This window comes from Abramis brama (genome assembly GCF_963993115.1).
Source record: "Abramis brama genome assembly, chromosome: 11".
Taxonomy (NCBI): Eukaryota; Metazoa; Chordata; class Actinopteri; order Cypriniformes; family Leuciscidae; genus Abramis; species Abramis brama.
The window spans coordinates 20,534,384-20,553,506 of NC_139973.1; the positions used below are offsets into that span (position 1 = coordinate 20,534,384).

General features: G+C 37.2%; 2 protein-coding genes across 2 annotated transcripts in view; one reads left to right on the top strand and one right to left on the bottom strand.

Annotated features, from left to right (window-relative positions):
* The window catches only part of LOC311091899 (retinol dehydrogenase 8), a 239,871-nt gene extending 230,612 nt beyond the window's left edge, over nt 1-9,259 (top strand). Inside the window, exon 8 of the mRNA XM_084128041.1 lies at nt 8,449-9,259. The gene's annotated coding sequence lies outside the window, so the exon portion shown is untranslated. The remainder of the gene's footprint in view (nt 1-8,448) is intronic.
* pik3r5 (phosphoinositide-3-kinase, regulatory subunit 5) overlaps nt 5,979-19,123 on the bottom strand; it is a 34,185-nt gene continuing 21,040 nt past the window's right edge. Inside the window, exons 9-18 of the mRNA XM_084128032.1 lie at nt 18,310-18,378; nt 17,250-18,118; nt 15,594-15,719; nt 15,164-15,295; nt 14,650-14,743; nt 13,032-13,108; nt 12,824-12,917; nt 12,231-12,313; nt 11,588-11,703; nt 5,979-7,715 (exon numbers count right to left, since the gene is read on the bottom strand). Coding sequence (XP_083984158.1) covers nt 7,568-7,715; nt 11,588-11,703; nt 12,231-12,313; nt 12,824-12,917; nt 13,032-13,108; nt 14,650-14,743; nt 15,164-15,295; nt 15,594-15,719; nt 17,250-18,118; nt 18,310-18,378 — 1,808 coding nt within the window. The 3' untranslated portion in view covers nt 5,979-7,567. The remainder of the gene's footprint in view (nt 7,716-11,587; nt 11,704-12,230; nt 12,314-12,823; nt 12,918-13,031; nt 13,109-14,649; nt 14,744-15,163; nt 15,296-15,593; nt 15,720-17,249; nt 18,119-18,309; nt 18,379-19,123) is intronic.

The window sequence follows — 19,123 nt, forward strand, 5'->3', positions numbered from 1 at the left end:
TCTGGGCTTAGGAAATGAGTTTGTGTAGGGGAAGGGAGGGCTACCTAAAATGATCTTGGCCAAATGCAATGGAACCAAAGGCAGATGCACTGACATGAACATTTAGCAAACCTGCCAAAAGACTTGGCGAGTCTGCCGAGGGAAGTGTGAAGTGGGTCAGTCGCCCAATATTAAAATCACCTATCGTCTGAGATCATATAGAGGACACAGTGACATGGAAGTTGCTGTTACAAAATTACCTTATACATTTTTTTATTCTTGTTTGGTAAGAATGTTTATCATCATGTCCATTGTTTAGACTAATACTTCTGCATGCTTAGATAGTTTACCCCCATAGTTCACCATTCTATTCCAAGACGTTGATCTTCGGAATACAAAGTCCACGCAACCAAAACCTTCCCACATCAATAAGTACAAAAAGACATTGTAAAAATGGCTCAACATGATGTTTTATTAACAAAGTGCGGGAGGAACATGTTCAAATGATCTATCCAATCAGTATGAGAGAAGGACTATATATACATAGCCGACTCGCCTATGTTCCATAACAGTTTTCTGCATCACTCCAACATTTCTCAAAATATCTGCATAAAATCCATCCATTCAGCTTGCCTTTAAGCTAATTTTGGTAGAGATCAAATAACTGAAGCAACATTGAAAACTCACTGTGGATGAATACTGTAGCAGCTTGTATCAGAAAAGTTATATTGCCTGACTATTACAATATCAGTATTATGCAGTTAAGCATACAGGGTTTGCACAATAATCTGCATTTCGACAAATAATTAAGCACTAAAAATACTCGACTATACTGAGATATTCCATGATGGATCAGGTTTAATGAGGACTCTGTCACGTATCAAAATCTATTTTTATATATAGTAAACATGCTCAAAGAGAAGTTGGTTTCTTCTAGCAAAAAGACACCTTTCGGCAGACTGAAACTTTGACACTGGCATACCTGAACTGAACAGTGAATAAACACAGGCGGCTGGAATGAAGTAGGTCAATAAATCACAAAACCAACACTGCTGGCTTCACTTTCAGTCTTTCTCCACTAATTATCTCCTACCAGTATCTTAAGCTGCTAGAAGCATAAAAAAATGGCATTTGATTTTATCTGATACCATACGTTTATCATCATAACTTCACACCCAAATTACCCAGGGCTTTTTAAAAAAGATTTAAAATTGCGTGTTTTATGTTATGGAACATTGTAAAGGCCTATATATTGTATCCTCTCTAATATCCTGCTTTCTTAATCATTTACTACCACCTTCCGCACCAGTAATACAGGCCCGGAAACGCTGGCTGAAAACATGGGAGGAGACTATTGAATCTATTTCTAGCATCAATGTTATTGCTATTATTTGACCACACACAGAGAAAAAAAACCTACATGTAAATATTGTTTCTTCCTGAAGAGGGGTGTGTGTTGCATGTGCAGGAATGAGACTACTGTGTAACATCCTGCAAGTCAATTAGTCTAGGTTCCCCATTCCAGTCAAATGCATTAACAGACAAAAATGTATGAATTCAAAGACTCAAGTTTGTTTTAAGGTACATTTTAAAGAGGACCTGTTATGCTTTTTTACATTTTCAACTTTTTTTTATTATGTATGTTGCTGTTTGAGCATGAAAAAGGTCTACAAAGTTGCAAAGCACAAAGTCCACTCTAAAGGGTGTTATCCTCTACTGTATATCAGTAAGCAGTGCACTGTTTTGAACTCACTGAAATGTCTTAGTTGTATAGTCTTAAGTTTTCTTCCAGAAACGTACACGTCACAATATTCCCAATGCATACACAAAATAAAGGGGGCGAGTCCTGGATGTGTTGTTAGTGTACTGTCACCATGAGACTCTGGGCCTGTACCATTTCCCACACTTGTGGTCTTGGTCACTTGAGAGCACATTCACGCAACAGGAATTAAGTGCTCGATATTGTCCCAGGTCTAAAAAATGCCAAAGCACAGTACACTTAAAGCACACTAAATCCACACTATTTCTACTACCGCTTCGGAGCGGTACTGGAGGCAAAGCATCGTCATTCTTCACATTCAGAAACTTACATGCCCCAAATTTGCGACATAGGAAAAAGTTAAATTAATTAGAAATGACATTTAACTTTACCATTTTGTTTATTTAAATGGAATTATCCAAATGAACGTCAGTAAATTATAGAGTGCTGCAAGGGTCTGTGTTAGGCCCTCTGCTATTTTCAATATGCTGCCCCTTGGTAATATTATTAGACAACATGGAATTAGTTTCCACTCTTATGCCAATGATACTCAGTAATGTATTTCATCATGACCAGATAAAATCTCTAAATTATCCAAGTTGACAGAGTGTGTTAAAGATATAAAATGTTGGATGACCAGTACTTTTCTTCTATTAAAATCGTACAAGACTGAGGTATTACTTAATGGACCAAAAACCTCTTAGAATACAATTTGCATCTTATGATCATATAACACCATTTTTATAATCTCTACAATGGTTACCTAAGTTCCGTATCAATTACAAAGTATTATACTGACCTAAAGCACTAAATGGTTTATCTCCTGTGTATTTAACCAATCCACTGCCAAATTTTCTTAATATTGTGATCAACTTGTAATAACTGCTTTAATCAGATCATTGTTTCTGCCTAAATTAATACATGATGTTAGCAAAGAACATCTTAGAACTGTACTTTTCTGACATTTTCAGTCACCTCTCTGATAACAAACTTCTCTATACTCACTCTAAAAATGCTGAGTTATTTCAACCCATGTTTGGGTCAAATATGGACGAACCCAACCGTTGGGTTTAATATTTCATTTAAAAAATGTCATTTCATTTGACCCAAACATGGATTGAAACATCCCAGCATTTTTTCTGCCTTTTCTGTAATGCTGCTTTGAAACGATATGTGTAGTGAAAAGCACTATACAAATAAATGAATAAGGTGAACTTGGTTGTTAAACAAAGTGTTGGAAATTTTATTGATGCAGAGATGTGTGTATTTTCTAAAATGGTGCAACTGCTTTTTACTGCTTAATTAGAAGCACCACAATTAAACTTTGATTGTAAGAAAGGGACTGAACAGATACATGTTTTAAATGTTATTTTAAAGTGTATTGCCAATAAGAATCAGAACAGTGTGCATTTAATAAAAATAAAAAAAACAATGGTGTAACTATATCCCATCACGTAATCAATAGTTATATGCAGACTTGTGGTCTTTGCACTCACTTGGACACTTGGGCAAAATACAGGAAATACATCATGTAAGTAGACAAGTGGTTGAGTGCAAAGACCACAAATGTGGGTACTGGGACCGTTTTTAACACCCTGAATCTAACACAGTTATAGTAAGAGGTGTGACGTCTGACTGATAAGAGCACTTATCAGAATAAGGGTTTTTCATAGAAACAGGAGCTTGGACATACTACATTCGCTATTATCATGTGACCTTCCAGCGTCAGTTGCATAGCTTCACTGCCATTTATAAATCCTTTCCCATTGCCTCATGGGATAGTAAAGTGTCCATTGTATACACACTTCAGAATTTTGCCGGAAGTTGGTCATCCAGGTGCTTTTTGCCTACTCTTTTACGAGTACTGTGAATTCGGACATACTCCTTTTGTCACATAGGCTTACTCTTTTTCACCTATGTGTAGTATAGGGAAGTATGCGATTTCGGATGCAGCCAATGTGTTTAATTGACATAAAAATAATTCCATGATGGAACAAAGGCCTGGGAAGTCTTCCTGGCTGTGACATGGGTATAGACAATCCGAGAACAGCCTCTCATCAACAGTCCTCACCTTGAAGAAGACGAAGCAGACAAACTGCTGGGTTCATATTCGGAACTAGCTTTCTGTAATGAGAGTCCATTGAAGGCAAGTTGACCTAGACCCATGTGCAGTTTATTTACACAAAACATGAACAAACACAAAATAAACAATGCCATGGCTTGAGCATAAAACAAATAAACCAACAGAAGCTACACGAACAAAGCTAGACACGAGATATGGGAACATAAGGCCTATTTATATACACCAAGACAAATGACTAAACAAGACAAACCTGAAAGCAATGAACACAGTCAACCAATCAGGGGTGCGTTTCCCGAAAGCATCGATAGCCAACTGTGGTCGCAAGTTCCCTCGTTACCAATAGAGTTCAATGGACATTGCGATGAACTTGCGACCATAGTTGGCCAATGATGCTTTCGGGAAACGCACCCCAGAACATATCATATGAGACTAAAGCCCTATTTGTATGGGATAAGTATTACCTGGTGACCTCTAGTCATTTGTAACAATTGCAGAGGTTGTCTGTGATCTTAATCTCGCGCGAATCGGCCATGTCTGTAATTTGTAAAGTAAAAATTCCCCCGCAAATGACCTACCATATTTCGCCAAACACCGAGGTCCTGTGATAACCTGTGCGAATCGGCATCTCTGTGATTTGGCGGGTCGTATATAATTTTTTTGTTTCCTGCACGCTTTTTTATCCATCTTTCGTGAAGAATGTGATTCTTTCCAAGAATGTTGGAGTGTTTTGATAGTATTTTGGGTGCTGGGTCATATCGCTATAGCCTACACCATACAACTATACAATTTGAAGAAAGAGAAAGCTGAAAATCATCAGAAGACCGAAAACAAAAAGAATGATTAGATAGAGATGGATGACATATAGCAGCATGCAGTAAGAAACACGTTTACACGACAACGATATGCTTAAAACGGAGAAGTTTTTCCTTTTAAACCCGTTTTCAAAAGTTTGCGTTTTCAACTAAAAACGGAATACTTTTTATGCGTTTTTGCTGGTTAATTTACACGACAATGGCGTTTTGGGTGCCTGAAAACGCAAACTTTTGAAAACGAGTTTCAAAGTGCAAGTTTTTGAAAAACGTTCTCCGTGTAGGCTAAACAACAAAAACGCTAATCTATGAAAACGATGACGCCATGCACATGCGTATTACGTGTTCAATCTATAGTGTTTCATCACCATCTTGGCCTGGCAGCAGATTATAGCGTTTTTAGTCGTTTTCGCGGATCCGTGTGAATGGGGATCGTTTTGTCTGTACTCGGAAAACTCAAAGGAAAAACTTCTTTGTTTTAAGCATTTCATTGTTGTATGTAAACATACCCTTAAGCTCAAGACATGATCACATGAGGGCAAGAAATCACATGACAAACAGGAACCATGGCTATGAGAATTTCAAAATAAAATGAAAACATAAACAAAAAACATACATTCTTTAAGCAAAATCGTATTCCTTATTCCTCCCTTTTAATTTTGGAATAAAATATGATTCGGACATGTTATTGTGAGATGTACCAATTTACTATTAGTTATTTTTTTTAAGAAGAATAGCCATGAGAAATGCTTATGCATGCTCATGTGAGAAATTCTTATTAATAATAAATGAAGACAGGCATCCAGTGCTGACCCCATTACAAATCTTTTCAGAATGATCTTATTTCCTATTGACAAAGGTACTATTTATCCTTGAACTTGATCATAACTGACATAATCCAATTTTATGTGCACATTCAAGCTTTTACGTAATGGCTGTTTTATATATATATATATATATATATATATATATATAGCCAGTCATCTTGTGACTTAAAAAAAAAAAAAAAACTTATTTCTAATAACATGGAACGGGGTAACAGTTCATAAACACCCTGAGCAAAACAAGGAACATGAAAAGACTGTTGTTTTAGCAGACAGAGGTGTTATTGTTTAGTTATTAACCTGACATTTGATCATAAGAATGCCTCTAAAAACTGCAGGGCACAGTGTGGAAAGACCAAAAGCAATGTAATTTGTGATGACAGTCGCATTAAAAATCACCTCCATGTAGGCTAATGCGTAAAACATTGGTTTATTACTATGTGACTAGGGCAGACTTCTGACAATTGCCAATAATATCATTGTTAGTCATTATGTAACCATATCCACAGACTTGTGAGTAGTAGTTTAATTTGAATGGGATTTTATTTAATATATTTTTTAATTTGACATGTTACAGTGTACAAATATAAAAACAATGAATGCACCTCATGAATATATACATGAAAAGTACCACGTTAGTTCTCTGGGATGCTAGGATCACAAAATAAAAAATAAAAATACATTTTGCATAACAGTGTACATTTCAGTAGCACTGGTCATTAATCTGTACCCACAACACTCTTTCCAACATGTTGTCACACCAAAATGAAATGTAGTATGGACTGCACCTACACATTTTAATAAACAAATATTATTTAAAAACAGTCTGCCCTGAGAGCGAGTAAAATCCCTCAATTTGCTCAAAAATGTTTTTTTTTTTTTATAAAAACACATACATATGTACATTGAACACCGTTGCTTGATAAGTTTGCTAAAATATATACAAGTTAAGTGTTTGTAAAATAATCAGGAGAAAAAAAAATTGTTTTGACAGTTATACTGATTATTTTAGATTATATTCACATATGCTTTGAAAGAAAGAAAGAAAGAAAGAAAGAAAGAAAGAAAGAAAGAAAGAAAGAAAGAAAGAAAGAAAGAAAGAAAGAAAGAAAGAAAGAAAGAAAGAAAGAAAGAAAGAAAGAAAGATTTCAGTTTGTTTCACTTACAAACTGCGCCAGTATTACAGTGTACTGAATGAACTGTCTTGGTTTTTCATTGACTAGCGTTCAGGCTCCAGCGGCCACATGGGTAGAACTCAACAACTGCTTTATAAGGACCTCTATTGGCCAACCGACCAAACTACAAGAAGAGGCATTTAAACCAGACAGGTTTCAAATAGTTTTAAAGTCATAACACCAAAAATAAAACAACAGAGAGGATATACAAATATATACAAAAACAATCACTGAATACATTACATTTTTTTTAAGGACTATAATCTGAGGCTGGACTGTCTCAATTCTCTGGCCAGACTGAAATGGGATTAAATAAACAATAAAAAGAGGAAAGACTGTAAATGAACATATACATTTCCTGAGAATTTTAATTATAGCTACATAAAATAATTACATCATATATACAAACAAATTATTAAGTTGTCCAGAGTGCTTATTTGGATGCTGGTTAATATGTACATTAACAAGAGTATTCTGGTAGTTAGAAATCCATGCCAGTTGAATAAGAACCAGGACAGACCTTGTTGCAAATAAATCCAGTAATAACATCCCATATTTCCATTCATACCAAACCTTGTTTAAGGATGACTCAGATTTTGGCTCATAACCAAATTCAGATGTTAGTCATAAGTCCACAAAAATGGTCTCAGTTTGCCCACCGAATTATATTCAGTGGGATGTACCCTTAGAAAAAACAACTTCTGATCCGATTATCCTAATCTCAGAAGTTTGAAGCAAACCACCCCACATGTACATAGACATGATGCACATATAATGCAATAAAAGGGAACTTTTACCCAAAAGTGCATCTTAGCTTTTGTCCTGAGAGTCGTTATGCAAAGTTGTTTGAAACTGAAAGTGGAAAACTGGTATGAATGTTTTAACCAGACTTAAGGCTTCTTAGGCCGGAGGTCTGAGTTAAAGCCTGATCTCGGGGTTTAAGGCTGAGGTCCACTGAAAGTGGCAATAGGGAGGCAAAGAAGAGAGCAGAAGGTTGGCTGCAGAGACTGGGTCTGAGATGTGAACACCCTTCCTTTCGTCCAATCAGTCGAACTATCTGGCTTATAACAAACCGATACCTCACACCTGCAAAGAAAGAAATCATTTTGGGTTGTTTGGCATTTTAGAAGTGCTCAATGGAGTTTACATTCAAATACTAATATACAGGGTCCAAAAAGTAATTGCCGATGGCTGGTACATTGAAAAAGTTTACCAGTTGTTGGCCACAAAACTAGTTTTATAACAAATATTTTTAGTGTCTCTATGGCAATGGAATTATGAAACAGTTTTTTCTTTGTGTCAAACAGTGATGGTCACTGACTCACTTTCAGTGACAAATGCTTGTTTCCATCTCACAGTAAAACATGAACATTTCATGATTTTGTTCCTTATTTTATTGATTTTTTTTTTTTCCGTTTTGCTGGCTTAATGCAAAAAAAGCTGAAACAAAATTAAGGATGAAATACTTATATTGTGAAATATTATTACAATTTAAAATAACTTTTCTTAAATATAATTTAAGATGGCAAAGCTGAATATTCAGCAGCCATTACTCCAGTCTTCAATGTCACTTGTAATCAATTTAAATTTAATCTCCAAATTAATGTAGAAGTCATTAACTTATTTAAAATAAAGACTTTCTACATTTATACCAATACTGCTACTGATGTCTCTATGAAATCGATTTTTTCTTAATTTTAGTCATTAATAATAGCCATTCAACATTACAGTATAATTGAAAGCTACCAATTTTAACATTTATTAGGCTTTAAAAAAATATAACAACTTTTAATTTAAGTGACCTTAAAACAATCTTTAGTTAAAGGCAGGGTAGGTAGGAATGGTCTAAAAAACTTATTTTTCAAATTTGTTTAAACTTTATGTACATATCAATACATAATTAAAATGTAAGTACTCTGAAAAAGAAAGTATAAAAATCGAGTGTCTGTAGACCTCTCACGACTGTTTTAAAGACAGTTCATTATTTCCATTCACTCCACCCCCTCCCTTCTGGGCTCCTTCCAAAGCCACGCCCCCAAAACACATGAACGCGCGACTCCAACCGCTGAGCTGAAGAGCATTATTTACCTGAGACAAGCAGAGAGGAAGGAGCACAGTGCACGTAGTGACATCATGTCAGAATCACATGTAATAAAAAAATCTAACGCTAATTGCTTATGAATATAAACAAATAAGATGTATTTTAGTACTCACTATCAAGCTAGCATATTGATATTGGTAAATTTAAAATATATATTTTTTGATTCGCTAACGAGCTAGTTATATAAGCTAAAAACAGGTTGCATTGATACACTTTTTTACATTACCATCAGTTACATTGTGATGAAGATGAATTTCGTGTAAGATTCATAACATATATGGTGTTCTGCATGTAGGGGTGGGAGATATTGACAAAAATGAATATCTCAATATTTTTTTCCAATATCTAGATATCGATATTCAGGCGATATTTTTGCCATCCTTCAAAGAAATGTGAGCAAACTGGCAAAGAAGGTCCAGTTGGTCTTTTGACTTGCTGCATTTGACCTATATTATTCTAGGCTATAGAAAAAAACAATAAAGGAGCTAACTAAACAGAATCTGTGGCAGCCCCTACTTTTTCCACTTACAAAACTTAACTAGGCACTTCTTGCAACAGTGATTAATAAATCAAACAACAATATTGTTGATGATCAATTCAAAGTAAAAAAAAAAAAACATTTTCAAAACGGTATGAATCCATTCATTTTTTCCCCCAAAACGCTATAAATCCATCTTTTTTTTTCTTTTTTTTCTAAATTTATGGTTTGTCTTTTTAAAAAAGTTTTTGTCTTTTATTTTTCGTGTTTGCATTTATGAGGAAAAAACAATATTACTTGACAGTTCTCCATTATGGACGCGAGCGCTCTGAAAGCTGCACTAAGACTTTCAAACTTTAACAGAGATCTCAAAACAGAAAGCACAAAGCCTTTCTTTAAAACGAATTTCGTTTTGGATTAATTGTATCTTAATTTTAATTATTTTTTTTTCATTAATTCATTAATATTTTCATTCCTGGATTAAATACATAAAGTAAATATAGGCTATCAATCACAACATAAGGTGCTTGAACTGGAGATTATATCATCGTGAACCGAACCGTAGCCTCGCCTCACAGGCCTAAAAAATGTGGAATATATTTACAGAAATCTGGTTCTAAACAAAACCATCCAAAACAAAATAAAACTATGTAGCCTAATAAATGTGCATTTCTCCGGTGCATGCGTTCACTAGCCTACTGCGAAGATCGCGAGTCAAATATCGTCAACTTCATCTTTGCAGCCGACACAGAAATTAATAAACAATTAAAATGTCTTATTGCAATATTTTACACATTCATAATCATTACTTTTGCTGGTTCTTTGAGGCAGCTTTTTAGGTTTATGGCGTTTTGGAAAAGAGCTCTTCACGTACAAACACTGTTTCACCAAGGCACAGCAGCCCTTCAGCACATAAGAACAAAAAGAGAAAAAGCACGGACTTACTAATTACGAAACTTTGATGTGGTTGAACAGGTGAAACAGTCACAAATTCCTTTGCAACTCAAACCTTCTCACGAGTTATGAAGAAAGAGAACAGCATTTCAGTTTTCAGCGCGTCCTCCTTTGATTGCTGTGTTGTGACTGGAAAAGTGCATGCAGGAGCACATGCGCAAAATGTAGGTTTGTAAAATGTCCTTTTGTAAAATAAAAATAATTTTAGGGCGAAGCAGAGGAGGTCGTGCAAGAGGCCGTGGCGTGCAACTAGGGTCCGAGGAAGTAGAGGCCGAGGACGGGGTGGTCGCTGGAAAGCTACGCCGATATTGACACGCGTTTTATTTCTTTGTTTATCCAAAGACTTTTTGTTCATTACCTTTTCTTGTACTGTCTTCTTTTTTTGCCTTGTTTGCCTTCACTAACTGCATGCCGGTAATGTGAATTTTGATTGCTCTTTCTCTGCCATTGTTTTGCTATTCCTAGGTTCCGTGCCTCTCGAATTCCTCAAATCAAACGTGCGCGCGCAAGTGGGCAGATCCCGTGGCAAAAGGGTGGTTGCCATGGTTGCGAGAGAGAGTGACAGTCGCCTAAGCCAATCCTTTGATTCGTCCCGAATCGAAATAATGAGCTGTGTTTAATACAGATTAAACGGTCTAGAGTCACTTGATTTTTATACTCTTTTTTTCAGAGTACTTACATTTTAATTATGTATTGATATATATAGAAAGTTTTAACAAATTTGGATCTTTTATTTTTATAAAGTCCTACCTACCCTGCCTTTAAGCCCATTATAATAAATGTCACATTTACCTGTACCCTTCAATATATCAGGGCAACATTTTTTCTACTGGCCCAGTCAGACAAGTTCAGATTTTTGCTTGCCCTGTCAAAAATGCAAAATGTTTTTGACCCATGTAACCTTGTAAACAGTGCTTTAAGATTTCAGGTAGGTCATTAACACCTAGGATATATACAGAAATTTAATACTCGACATTTTTGCATTATTTGAAGTGTTTTTGTCCGTTCAAGCGATATCTGAAGCGGCTATCTGTGCGCACGAGTCGTGTGTGTTACACAGACAGGAGATTCACAGGATCAGTACAGCACTGCGTTCTCTTTTGTGTCTTATTGTGCTTGAATGGTTTAAAAGCATATGCATGAATAAGAGCGTGATAATATTGTAAGAAAAGGATGACAGGATTTTTTTATTATACTTTTAACGCGTTAAACTGAAATTAATCGCATGAGTTAATGCATTATTTTGACAGCACTAATATGCATACATGCATACTGGACGCAGTAATTAAAGTAGATTACTCCAGCAAAAGTATAAATATGTAAACGCTTGTCTTACTCGTCTATCTACCACTGCTGGGAAGGAAATAAATATATTTTCTTTTTAGCCAAACTTAAGCATAAAAAGCCAACAAAAACAAACTGTACCTGGTCACACTCTGCAAAATTTTCTTCTCATCTTGGTCCAGACAAACTGCAAAGGTGGTGTTGCAAGTTCCGCTAACCTGAACCTTATCCACTTTTACTTGTGTGGTGGTCAGTTGCTGGAATACAAACAACATTATCTGAATAAAACATTAAAATACCGTAACTTGAATCTCCCAAATAACTTTAACATTCATAAACATTTGAACAATCTATGCAAGAATAAAAGAGCTCTGAAAAGGATATATGTGTATTTTCATACTCAATATAATCTATGTTTCATTTATTTATTTCATTTGTAACAAACAGTATATTTTTTATTCAATCGATAACAAAACAAGATTGAGTACAGTCAGTGTGTGGTGTAACTGAACCAAAGAGTAACCACTGGCACTGTAAAAATGAAAGTGCAACTGACACCAAAGACACAAGGGTGTAAAAACAACAGCCATGTCGTGTAAACCGGTAAAGAGACAGGTAAATAAAAACCGAAATGTTTGCTCTTGGTAAAAAAAATGTTGTTTGTCGGCTGCTACACATTGCTGCAGAAACCACACGAGAAAGTAACTGAAGGTGTTTTCACTAAGTTTGTTTCGGGTTGTTTAAACCGCAGCTTAGTTTTCTCCCATACTTCCTTCCTGCTCACCTGATTGTAGCCTTTCTTTGATTTAGAGTTTTGTCTCTTCAGAACTTCTGTCATTGTCAAATGAAGGCACTCCATTTTAGAATCTAAAGAAAAAGAAATAAATGAAGCACTTGTGATTTGGTTGATTTGGATTTACATGCACTAACAATCAGAACTGCAAAAAAAAAATCATTTTTGCAGCATTTGAGTGCAGTACAAGCAAATATTTATATTCATAACTATTGGAAACATATGTATAGTACTGTATGTGTATACTCTGCAGTTAAACACGATTATTTAATAAATAAGTTAAAATAATTGATGGCTTCAACAAAAGCATATACAATTGATTAAAACCTTGTAGCTCACAGTAGGTCTGTCTTTAAAGTTATCATTAAAAGTTAATTCCCCTATGGTGAAAATGAATGGGATTTTTACTGTGTATATACAGTGATGCACTCCTTTTTTAGGGTGCAACAGTGATTTTACAGTTCATAAGCATATCAATCATTTCATTCATCATTTCAATAAATTTAAATTTAAACAATTAACATTCCTAATTAAAATATGTTTTAAAAAGTTCTGTCTATACTGAGGTCAATGTTATTTTCTACCTAGTTCCTCAGGATTCCTGCAGGCTTTTAACAGGTTTATGGAGGTGCAGGACTTTTCTGACATCGTCTTCTGACTTCTACCACTGACATGTATCTGAAAGTAAAGGCAAAAAAAGAGAGAGGGTAAATGAAAATGGGATTACTTGCATTAAAATGAAAATGGAATGTCATTTGAAACTAATCAAAACACTGGAATGGTTCGTCTTACTCTGTTGTAAGTCACTTCCAGTGACAAAGGAACAGCCTCACGGTCTCCATCAATGCCAAATCTCTTACTGGCAGCACCTGCAAAATAATAAAAATATTTGATTCCTTAGAAAAGAAGTCAAGTTAGTCACCTTAACTACAGCAAAACACGATACAGCTATTACAACAGGATCCGAAAAGTTCTTCTTCCTTTTTTTTCCATGATGCATAAACATTTTTTGATTAGTCTGAATTTAAAGCTGCTTCCGTTGCTCAAAAATATCTTTTGAGAAGCGAAGATCTGCTACTACCCCAAAAAATATTTCAGTTAATTATGCAGATAACAGCGTGCTGCACAATGACAACGTGTAAAGAGCAATACACGCACTAAAAAGCCCTTTCGCATGACTCGTGTCAGCGATTCAATACACTGTCATGCGCCGCTTTGACCTCCATACGCAGGCTGAATTATGGAAGGGTGATTGTACAGGGTTGCAAGATAGCAAAGAAACAGAAGTAAACAGTGTAAACAGTGAGCACGTACATGCCAAAATAATTATGACCAGTCACAGGTGATGCAAATAACATCATTGGTCATCTCCTAGCAAGGTCACATATTAAGGAATGGGTAGATTAGATGGTAAGCAAACAAATTAGTTCTCATAATCAATCCGTTGAATGCAGGAGAAAATGGCAGGAATAAAGATCTGAGCGACTTTGACAAGGGGGGGGAAGACTGGATCAGAATATCTCTGAAACGACAAGGCTTGTGGTTGCTCCAAGTCAACAGTGGTAAGAATTTACCAACAGTGGTCCGAGGATTGACAAACCATAAACAGCAAGGCTCACCTATGCACGAGGGCAACGCAGACTATCACGTCTGGTCTGAGCCAACAGAAGGTCTACTGTAGTGCTAGTCACACAAAATGTTGAAGATGGCACTGGGAGGGATGCGTCACAACACACAGTGCATCACACTCTTCTGCGTATAGGGTTGAGTAGCCGCAACCAATCAGCTGCAGAACTGGACCTTGGAGCAATTGAAGAAGGTGGTCTGGTCCGATGAGTCCGTTTTCTTTTACATCACATGGACATTTGCGCTGTGGGACAACGACAAGCCGATAGAGGTAGGAAGTGTGATGCTCTGGGCAATGTTCTGCTGGGAAACCCTGGGTCAGACATTCATGTGTATGTAAATTTGACACGCCACCTAACGAAACATTGTCGCAGACCATGTACACCCCTTAAAAGTGTGTTCAAATTGTTGCTATGGCCTCCAAATTCCCCAAATCTCAATCCAATTGACCATCTGAAGTATGTGCTAGACCAACAAGTTCAATCTATGGCGGCTCCTCCTTGCAACCTACAGGACTTGAAGTATCTCCTGCTAACGTCTTGGTGCCAGATACCACAGGACACCTTCAGGGGGTCTTTTAGAGTCTACCAATAGCATATTAGGCAGGTGGTCATAATGGTTTGGCTCATTTGTATATAATTGCTTAGAAAGGAAAATTGTCCTGGTGATTGCTTTAATATACCCATGGAAAAAAAGAAGTTTCTGAAAGGATAGCATACTAAGCAATTGGCCATTCATAGAAACAAATATCTGAAATTATATCTTGTTGTTTGTTCACACTTACCCATGGCCTTGATGGCTCTTGTACCAGCTGTGTGGCCCAGCTCCAGAGAATGAATAAACACTTCAGTCCGTCTCTCTCCTCCAGCTAGTGTCAACTATAGTCAAGAATAGGAATAAAACGATTGTGAAACTATTGGATTGCATTATGGTTGTAAAAGATGCAAGACAAGTTACAAAATAGTCCAGAAAAGATGAATGAAATATTATAGTCAATAGTTAACACCAAGAAACATCTAAAAATGTATGTAGATGTCACGAGCATGTTTTAAACAATTTCTGCAGTGAAGCTAACAAATTTGAATGAATGTACAGTTTATTAAAAACAAAAAACAAAAACAGAACCCATTGGAGAAAGATGCTCCACACATTTCCCGACAGGCTATAATATATAATAGATTTATAACTTAAAAGTCTATATATTTATTAACTTTTTATGGTACAACTTTAAAGTCTTTGACTGGAACTGCCACAGAATGAGGAAATGGCTGGAGGAAATGGAAATGGTTTTTATTCACCTCTGCTTGATAGAGCTGAATGAGGGCAGGACGGGCGGCAAGGCGGCAGTAATGGAGCACCAGGTCAGCAAATATTGGTAAACGCCCCTCAGCAGCGCCCTCGGACAAGTCTGAGTCAATCTTTGATGTTTGCTGTTAAGGCAAGAACATTTGATGTAAATACATTGTTCATCAGTCATTTGATATGGGGCGGGGGTAGGGGGGGCATGGTGATAATCAAAACAATACAAAACACACTTTCACACACACAAGTTCCTCATATGAATGGCTTTATGGGATGTGGGTTTTTTTGTGTGCGTGTGTGACCCTGCCAAAAACTGCTTGCCATATAATAAAAGGTTTACTGATGTTTGTTCTTGTTACTGATTATTTGGATATGAATGCATTCTCTGTTCATGTGAATGAGTTTGTGTAGTCGTGAGAGTATCACCTGGCACAACACATTAACGGGCAGGTCCAGCAGGCTCAGAGTGTTCCGCTCATACCAGGGATCCAGCATTCCCAGCAGATTAGCTATGTCATTAGTGCTGTCCTCCGTCCCATTCACACTGAGATCCTGTTGATAAATTAATACCAATGTTTCTGTATCAAAATCTTACATGTGAATGTCTGGACTAACAATTGAATGAAAAAGAAATCATCTTTGTTTTGACTTCAAAGTGTGTACAAGTAGTGTTGGACTTTATTAGCTTAGCTTAGACCAGTAGCAAAAATTTACATACATATGCCTAATGAAACCTTAGGTTAGTTTAAGTCTAGCTGTCTTCAAACCTGGCTAAGTTTGTCTTTAAATGGTGCCAGCATGACCTTCTGGAAAAAAAAAAAAAATCCCAAATTCACACTAAAACCATCAAGAGAGACCAGAATATTTTAGCGAGGCTGGGATACCATCTAGACCAGATTAACACCATCAGAGATGTGGTTTGATATCCAATTAAGCAATGTGGCCCATACACACTAAAGGATCTGAGAGAGATAACCACACTTAAATGTGGAAGTAAAAATCTCCTAAATTGGTGATTCAAGTGTGTCTGGAATACAGGAACCACATGTGAAACTGTAATGATTGACGCAGTGATAATTACAGCCATGCCATGTGGCTGCAAGCAAGAAACACGAATGGCAACAGTATAAGCAGTTTGGTGTTTGCTACTTTTCATCATAGTGAATTTAGTAACTGCATTTACTGCAGGGCTGGTGAGAGCTATGGTAAAAACTGGTTCTGTACACACTTTGCAGATTTAAAGCAAATTCAGCTGTTACTACCTAATTTTTCATAAGTGAATTTGGTGGTTGAATGTGTTGTCATGCCAGTAAAATTCTGTGTACCGAATAGGAATTAGCACTTGAGAAGAGAAGTGAAAATTTGGCTGCAGTGTGTATGCACCTGTCCAAATTGATGAGATTTTTGCAGTCAGTCACTTAAGCCTGAAGAATAAAACCTAAAGCCCAATGCATGCTTCAGTTTTGAAGCAAAAACTTCTGGACATAGCTGAAAGCATAGCCTTTCTTAATATACACCCACTTGATAGTGTGTGCGAACACAGGTGGTAGACAAGCGTATTAGTTTTATCGTTGTCCAATGTCTGCACTATTTCTCTCCGGATAACATTTTGTTGTTTTTTTAAACTAAAATTGCAATTGCTCATCAATGTGGGAGTTTATTGTTGTTGTGGCGTCTCTTTAATTTATTTTGGACTTGACAACACGCTGTGTGGACCAGTTAATGAATGCAAAATGCATATTATGCTGATGACACAATTATTTTACACACTTCACTAGGGCTGGGTATCGTTAAAAAGTTTTACGTAAGACATTGCGTACTAAAAAAATCTTTAGTTTTATTTTTTCAGTTTGTTGACTTTTTTTACAGACTCAAAGACTCATTTATGCCGGAATATATGCCTCGCGCTCAAGCACACGCATAAAGCTCGCCGCAATGCTGACACGGCAGTATAGTGTATATTGAGGCAATTCGGTCAGTGCCTAAAAAGTATCGAACTCGATACCCAGCCCTACACGTCACTATACGCATACCTTAGTGTACATGAAAAAACCAAAGCATCAGTGTTGTAATTTCACTCACAATGCTAGAGATGGCTGATTTCAGTGGACTTGCTGAGAGCTGCAGAGAAGAACCAGAGTTCCTCAACGAAGAGTTGGCAGGAGTTGTATCCCTCCGTACAGGCACAAAGAAAAACTTCATCCTGAAAGCTTTGGTGAGGTGCGGACAGTCTCTCTCTCTTTTCCTTAGACTGCCATAGGCACGGGCAACCCTCCCTGCCACATGATCTGCCCCAAACACCACCACTCTGAGCGTAGTGGCCCCTGTTGGCCCTTCCTCCTCATCGCTACTCAGAATGGGTCTTCTCCTGTAGCAAACGTATTGCAGCTGCGAGAGGGGGGCAGGGGGCACTGGTAACCCGAAATCAGAGTTCCGCAGCCGCACCTGCTGTGGCAGAGAATTGGATCTCTTAGAGCGGACGATCACTAATTCTTTAGCCTCAGGGGTGCCCAGGCTCTTGGCTCGACAGAGAGAGTTGTTGCTGCGAGGTTTGAAGAGTCGTGAGAGGCACTTGGAAAGTCGTGCAGTGGTTTTGGTCTTGGACGCATATGCTGTACTAAGACTGTCCTCTTCTGCGTCCTCACAGAAGTCACTGTCTGTACCCGAAGCTTGAGATGAGTATGAAAGCGTGGAGAGGGGAGAGTATTCGGAGGAAGCGATCGACACCGTGGAGAACATGGAGTCTTTGGAGGCAGTGGAAAGGGAGGAGACAGTGGAGAAGGTTGAGGCACGATAGTCAACGCAACCATTTGATACAAACCCCTCCTCCAAGACATCATATTCATCATCTTCCACGTCGACATTGTCTACATCATCCTCCTCCTCCATGCCCTCAGATGTTTGAGACAAGGTCAATTCAGACTCTATGTCTAAAAGGTCGTTTAGAACATCTAGCAAAAAACAAGATGGAAAAACATGGCTCAGAGGGTCATTATTAGCTGGAGAACCCCCTTAATGATATTTTAAACTAAATCAAAGCGACTGGAAATCAATCTTATAATGTTTATAATTCCAAAACAGCCAAACAAATGTTTGAATAAGCAGAAAAAAATGGGACTGGCTTGAATATTCTGTGTCCTACCGAAATTATCCTTGTCCCAATGGAAGGTGTAGCATTTGGCTGCTGGAAGGCTGAGCGTCTGAAGAACCCCTAGTGACACAAACACAACAAAGTCTTTCTCATTAATCACCAGCCCACTCCAAACCCAACACACCACTGTTTCCCAAACCGAAAAATCATGCCATCAGCTTTATTGCTTCATGATGGCCATCCATCTTGGTTAAGTTTCTAAGAGTTGGAACCAGGTAATATGTACTACTGCTGCCCAGACAAATAGAGTAGTATGTAACCAAGCAACAACCATGAAACCCTATAGGATGTAGACCACAAATTCAAATGGCCAAAAGTATGTGGATGCCCACATATTTCAAAGCCATTGGCTTTAATAGGGAGTTTGCTATAACAGTTTCCATTCTTCTGGGAAACATGGCTACAAGGATTTGATCCTATTCAGTCAACAGAATATAAGGTGATTATGCGTGGTTTGCAGCTGAGGTTCCAATTCATCTCACAGGTGGTCAGTGGGATTGGTCTTTGCGCAAGCCAGTCATGTTCTTCCCCATCATACTCCGTAAATCGTTTCAATATGAACCTCGCTCTATTAACAGGCGCATTGTCATTCTGCAACAAAAAAGGGGCTATTCTACTAAAATGTTTGTTGAGATGTTGGCTGAAATAGCCACATGCTTTAAATAGAGGGTGTCCACATACTTTGGCCAGATAGTCTATGATGCAGCATAATCTATGTGTGTATTATACAGTATATTTTTCTTCATTCATATACTTGATAGCTAGTGAATGGTAATTGATGGTATAATGAAAGCATTTAAATTAA